General features: G+C 43.0%; 1 protein-coding gene across 1 annotated transcript; it reads left to right on the top strand.

The window, feature by feature from the left end:
* The first annotated feature begins 4083 nt into the window (after positions 1–4083).
* On the top strand, positions 4084–6812 carry LOC111838815 (protein phosphatase 1 regulatory subunit 3C-like). The gene is made up of 2 exons (XM_023802163.2): positions 4084–4323; positions 5335–6812. The coding sequence occupies exon 2, from the start codon at positions 5421–5423 to the stop codon at positions 6333–6335; it is 915 nt and encodes a 304-aa protein (XP_023657931.2). The 5' UTR covers positions 4084–4323; positions 5335–5420; the 3' UTR covers positions 6336–6812.
* The last annotated feature ends 282 nt before the right edge of the window (positions 6813–7094 follow it).

Raw genomic sequence — 7094 nt, 5'->3', positions numbered from 1 at the left:
TTCCTCATTACTGATCATTTACTGTATGAATGTTACACAAAGGAAGTGAGAATTGCATCAGCTATGTTGTGACGCAAATGATTGCTCGTCAACTCTATGGCACAGGCCGCCTATTGGATACCGGCAAAAGCTGTGAATGAGGCCTTTTTGCAGGTGTGAAAATGTTCAGCCTGTGCCAAAGATGCCTGACTGGTTCAGCAGTAAAGAGCAGCTTTTCAGATACGTTTGTGAGAGCTCTCCTGAGGCAGGTGCTCGGGATTAGGGCATTGTGTTTAGGAACAGTTACAAAAAGGACTTAAGGCTCCCTTAAAATTATATATTTACAGTGCATTATACGTTTACAATGCACTGTGTTTATGTATTCATTGTCGTAATTGTACTCATATTTATTGTCTTATTGACATAAGTTCTAGAGTGCACTTTGTGTACTTGTGTTTTGTGTTTAATTGGCGTTTACCAATGGCTGGGATGACATGCAGAACAACATTAAGTCAAATTAAGTAAATTGTGAGTCATTGTGTTGACTGTTTACTCTGCATATGACAATGAACTCTTGAAAATCTTTTTTTTTTTAGTTTTAAAAAATATCAAGGCTGTTTCAATCTAGCGTCACTGCTGAATCTGGTGGAGTTTTAGGAGGATGATGAAAGAATTTGTGTGTGTGTGTGTGTTTGGTCCAGGTATTCCTTACCTTGTGGGGACCACGTGATGAATACCCGTTGTTTTTTTTTACCTTATGGGGACCAGTCTCCTGGTCACCATATGGGAAAACTCTATTTCATAAATATCCGTTACTGCAATGAAAAACTTAAACATGCAAAAACTTTTGTATTTTATTAGCATTAGCATTTTTCCCATAGAAATAATGAGCGGTCCCCAAAAAGATATGATTACACGACTGTGTGTGTGTGTGTGTGTGTGTGTGTGATCAAGTGGGCAGCTCACCCTCTTGTGAGGCCTCATCTCCTTTGTCTGCTGCTAGTGCGAAGGCAACTGAGCATATCTGATAAAGGACTCTGGAGTAATTACTCATTGGAGTTTGATTTCCTCCATAATGTAGAGTGTAAAACATGCCCACACATGCAAAATGCATCACCAGACCGCCGGTTAAGTGACTTTTATGGCAAAAACATGCAGAGGGCGTTGCCCAGTCTGCCAAATAAGACACGCATCCATTGAGAATGTCCGCTGATGTTAACAGAAACGTAAGTGGAGATAATTTCAAAACCAATATATTGCGTAACTTGTTCTGATATACAGCTCTGAAAGAATTAAGAGACCACTTTATGTTTTTTAATAATCTGCATTTTAAAATCCGAGTTTAATCACAGTTATACTGGCAGAAGGCTACATTGTGAGGCAGGTTGCTTCCTGGCTCAAAGTTTCTAAGGCCACAGTACAGAAGAACAAGGTGAAGCAGGAGATGCTGGCAGTAACCAAAAACCAGACAGGTAGAGCGCAGAAGCAACTTTCTAATGTCTTTCTAATGTCAGAGATGACTGTCAACTTACCCAACAGTGCCTCGTAAATCAGAGGACAACCTTAAGTGGCCTAAAAAAACAATGGGAAACATTAAGTGTAGGTGTGACGTGCACTGCTAGGACAGTTCATATCAGGCTCCTAGAAGCAGGACTGAAGACCCACAAAGCAAGGAAGAAGCCCTTCATCAGTGAGAAGCAAGGATGAGCCAGGCTGGAGTTTGCAAAAAAAGATTTATATTTTACATAGACACATTCCCATAACCTGAAAAATTAGTAAAAGTGAAAATTTTGCTGTGGTCTCTTTAATTTTTTCAGGAGCCGTAGACTGAGTGGGAACCTGATCAAAGTGTGTTATCTGGTGTCCAGGTTGTTGGTTTAGGATGGTTAATAAGACTGCAAAACACACAATACAAACTCAAGGGGGTGAAAAAAAGAAATGGATTGTATTAATTGCCTCATAAAAATGTAAGTAAATGTTCTGCAAGGTGTCCAGACAGGTGAAAGACACCCGATTGCCTGTGTGACCAAAGCCTCCCACCTCTGAGCACTTTCTGTGGGTCTGCTTTCCTCCCCCAGTGAATTTCATATGTGAGACAGTAAATTATTGAAATTTAATAAGAGGAGCCCATGAGTGTCCATCTGTCCGTCTTCCAGCTGCTTATGCTGGTCCTGCTCGCAGCTAATGCCAGTGTAATGCCACTGAGTTTTCTAATCACTGACCACATTTCAAAATTAAGCCAACGAGGACTTCAAAACAAAAGATTACATACGGCATTTACCGGGTGATTTCCCTTTCTATCAACACACTTGATTGCTTAACATTTAACCTCTTGAACTTTTTTTACAATAAATGTCCTGTGGCCATTGTAGAGAAGGCGTAACTGGAAACAGACAATCGGAATAGCGAAGACCACGTCCGACACATAGCACCCTGTCCCCTTGACCTATTTGAATGCAAATCAGACGATACTTTAGACGGTGAAAGCATTCTACACTTGTGCCGTCGACAGTATCCTGACCGGGAAGATCAGCACCTGGATTGGGAGGTGCACTAAGCGGCACAGTACAGCCCAATGCAGGGTGGTGCATTAAGCTGAATCAGGCGTGTACTCCCTAACCTGCAGGACACCTACAGGAGATGGTGCAGGGACAAAGCTAAAAAAATAATGAATAATGAAACCCTCCCCATGAACCGCCTCCTCTCTCTGCTGCGGTCAGAGAGACGCTGCTGCAGCCTGAAGGCCGGCACCGGGAGACTTACAACGAGTTTCGGTGCTGGTCCAAATACTAACTCAGAGCATTTAGCTGACATGTCACTTTATGCCCTTTGTACAGTCACCACACCATTTTGGGAATTCATCATTTTTCTTTTACATCTTCCTGACATAAATACAGTTACTCAAAAATGTGTACATTTGCTTGTCGCTGGGGCTGTACCTCTGTTATTGTACCTTTTAAGGTACAGAAATGGAATCTGAGAAGCATCCCAAAGGTACAAACAGCATTAATGTACCATCAATGGTACAGAAATGTTCCTCAGAGTCAATCTCTGTACCTTTAAAGGTACAATTACCTTCAGCTAACGGTACAATTTGCAGAACCTTGAGGGTACACCCCCAGTGACAAACAAAGGTACAATTTTTGACCATTTTTTCCTGAGAGTGTACTGATATCATTACTTTCGTATTTTTAATTTTTTATTGTTTATATATAAGCATATTGGTTTTTAAATCATATTTATTTTCAGTTTTCTCTTTGTATTGTGCATTTCCATTTGAGCACAATCACTATACTGCACTACACATCTTGTGTATGTTCGTGTATGTGACAAAACTTGAAATTGATTTTTTATATACATACTATTAAATACTATTATCACATAAAAGAGATTAATTTTCTCAAGTTTCCTTTGTAAATTGTGCTGGGAACATGCAATTCCATCCAGCCATCGCGTTATTCTGTTCAAGGTCACCTGGAGATTGTTTCCTGGAGGCGTGGGTTCGAAACCCACTTCTGACAAATGCTTGGTGCTGTCTTAATGTTTAAGGAAGTGCACTAGTGATTGAGTGATTGCTGTTTCGAATCCCCAACCAGTGTGGTATCCTGAGCAAGGCACTGCTTCCTGGGTGTTAAACTATCTGCCCCCTGCCATGTCACATATTGGTTAAATGCAGCGAACCCATTTTGTTGTTGTGTGCTGGTACGTACTGTAGTGTGTCAACAATGACCACTGATCGCCAAATTCTAAATTCTAAGTGGCATCAGTCACAAGTGTGGGTTTTGGATGGGATGTCTGTGCAATCGATCTGTACACCCCCTCCCTCAGAAAATTTTGGCCCTTGGTTTTGTATCATTGATGGAATTTGGCTCTCAGGGAAAATAATTAAGAAACCTTATTGCATTACCGAAAATGATTGATAATATGTATTTTTATACCAGTGTATTTTAAAATGAAGTTTATCTGATAATGGTATCAATAATGATAATGCAAATCATAAACGACGTTTTGAAATCCAGATAAGTGGAAACTGAGTCACGCTGTTGCCATTGGCTTGCTCAACGGCGTCTCTCATTGGCTGATGGCTGCCTGGAGTTGATTGGCTGCCAGGAGGCCCAGGTCTGAACAGCTGGAGAAGTGCAACTGAAACTTCAAGATCGTTAGAGTCGCGCATCCCTCCGTGTTCCGTGGCGTCTTTCCAAAGCGCGTTATCGGGGGAAAGGGACAGGACCACAGGCTACCGAAGGCTGGCTTTTCTGGGCTCCGGGACGTTGATTTTTTTTAACTCACATTTCGCTCAGCTTGTCCTATTGATCTTTGTCCCCAAGTTAACAGGAAACGAAGGTATTATTATTATTATTATTATTATTATTATTATTATTATTATTATTATTATTATTACTTGTTTGCTGTCAGAAAGTAAAACGGTGAAATAAGATAACGCATTATCGCATTTACAGTCCATTGGTTATTTTTGTCACTCTTTTATATTCATATTGTTTTGCAGTCTGAAAGTGGGATGGAATTGCGGTAGAACAATGTTATTAATAGTTTATATGTATATGTGTAAAATAGTTCTTTTTTGTGTAGCGAGCAGACTGTTTGAAGACGACGTGCACGTGTAGCACGTTTATCTGACAGTTACATGCTAATTACCAATTTATCGATGTAAATTTTTGTTGTTATACCATGGCACTGTTGAATTGTCGAATCTGATTGTTCAGAAGGGAGCTGATTTATTTTCTATAACTGCACGCAAGCGCCGGCCAGGCGAATCACAGTCGCAAATCAATGCATGATTATAATCTCTAAATTTAACTAGGGTTACTTAAAATTTCAGAAGTATTTAAAATGTAAACTATAACAAGAAACTGATACACACAGCACGAGTGCTTCAGGTTGAGGACCAAGACCTATGTTCCGTGGTTTAATAGGCATACCAAAATCATTTGCTGATGTAATACACTTGTTGCCCAGTCGTACATTACAGTCCTGTGTAACCTGCCTGAACGGGATGGTGCGCGAGTCCGGTGTTAGTAATCGGTAAACTGTAAAAAGCTCGAGTTTTACCCATAACTCAGTTGAATACCAATAGGTACATAACACTAAATTAACAGAATAATAGCAGTATATGTTTACATTTACCACTGCAGCCAGTGTTTAAAATTGGACAGCTTGGAGTGCATTAACTACACACTTGACCTACATGTTTGTACTTAAAGCCTGGCCTTCGGGCTTAGCAATGGGCAGTTTCTAATTAACGACTCTGTGGGGCGGTTCTTCGCCTCTGCAGCTGTAATGTATGGCTTGTCGTGCATTAAATCTTACTTAATCAGCTCCTGTTTCATCCTTCAGAGGACTTTGTGGTTTTGGCAGTCCATGACACCGGTGGAGCTGGCTGTGAGGTGCTCATTCAGCCGTAGTTCCTGACCCTGAGCCAGATGCTGGACGTCTCCTCCCTTGGCGAGAACCTCCGCAACTCCCAGCTACCCCCCAAAGAACTCCTTTTGTCAGGAACCCATCTGGTGCTTCCCACCATGGGCAAGGAGCAAGTGCAGCAAGCCGCTGGTACGGCCTGCAGCATGGCAAAGAAGAGGCGCGTGGTATTTGCCGACTCCAAAGGGCTCTCCCTCACGGCAGTGTGCGTCTTCACAGCCGAGGAGGTGATCCCGTACCCCAAACTCACACTGTCACGCCAGCCAGTTACACTCAAGGAGGCGCCACCTACTGGCTCCACCGGGCATGACCGGGGCTCATGGGGAAAGAGGCGGGTGCATCTAGGCTTTCCTCAGCCCTCGTCAGACTTCCAGTCCTTCCGCGCACAGCTGCAGGGAGCCCAGGTGGCGCTGGAGAGCTGCGCCGTGACGGAACTCGCCCTCAGCGGCACGGTGCTCGTCAAGAACGTCAGCTACCGGAAGGACGTGCGGCTGCGCGTCACCTTCGACTCGTGGCGCAGTCACCGCGACATGCCCTGCGTCTACCTACACCAAGGCTACTACACTCCGGATACCGACACCTTCACGTTCAGCGTCCCGCTCCCCGAGAGCCTGGACCCCCAAGACCGGCTCGAGTTCTGTGTGTCCTACCTGCCGGGAGGGTATGACACCCCTCTGTGGGATAACAATAGGGGACAGAACTACCGCATTCACGTTGACCCTGAGAGTGTTGACCCGAGCAGCGAGTTGAGCCGCGCCCCCCCGACAGTTGCCTGTGCGCTTAGACACTTGGGGGCTCCACAGTGCTGGCGCTGGCGGCCTGGTTCAGATTACCTAACACTCCCCCATTCATTCAGCTGCCCCGACCTCCTGATGGGACACTGCTGGGACATGCTGGGGAACACTGCCCCCTTCTGGTGAGAAGGACAACCCCAGCTGTCCACTCCTACATACCTAATACACCCTTGAAGCAACTCTGACTTTTGCTCCAACCCCTTCAAACAGCAGTTTACTAGGTTATTGATTTTAGAGGAACACTATTTTCTCCCTGTATGGTACTCAAATAGAAACCACTCACTGCAACATTTGTGAACTTATTGAAAATCTGGGGTAGCAGGAACACAACTACCCTCCAAGTCAAAATCAGCTCTTTAGTGTTGGTCCTGCCAGAAATTGGACACTGACATACCCTGCTATGTCAGCACGTGGCTACAGTCCTTTGTGCAGTTTCCTTTTTTTTTCAAATCACTCTGTGGTTTCATTTGAATCCTTTTGTACTTGTGTATAATGGACATTACATTTGCAGAAACCTTCATTTGCCCCTTCTGTTGTAAATGAAGCAGACAAATGTGGTGTATATTGCTGGTGGTTTCTCTTTTTTGTAAATAAACTAATTTATAATAATATTGGTTGCTGTTATTTTAGAGCATATAATCAAAAAGACAGAAAATATCTGTAGTATACTGTGTGTGTGTGCTGTGTATACAGTATATTACTGATATTTCCTATCTTTTAAAATAAATAATCTCACAGTAATATAATGTGAATGGATTCATACCATTTGTCCACAGGACTGAAATTTCAGATATCTAGAAACGTAGCACTGATCAAATTGTATACTGGGATCTGTTTCTAGCAATCTGACTGTATTACCCTTGACTTATATTTCAGATGTGAGTT

This window comes from Paramormyrops kingsleyae, chromosome 2 (genome assembly GCF_048594095.1).
Source record: "Paramormyrops kingsleyae isolate MSU_618 chromosome 2, PKINGS_0.4, whole genome shotgun sequence".
NCBI classification, from domain to species: Eukaryota; Metazoa; Chordata; class Actinopteri; order Osteoglossiformes; family Mormyridae; genus Paramormyrops; species Paramormyrops kingsleyae.
Note: the sequence above shows the minus strand (reverse complement) of the source record. Positions and strands in the feature narration are given on the sequence as shown.

Excerpts from the sequence above, each read along its gene's own strand:
- LOC111838815 (XM_023802163.2), top strand. The coding sequence starts at position 5,421 with ATGCTGGACGTCTCCTCCCTTGGCGAGAACCTCCGCAACTCCCAGCTA.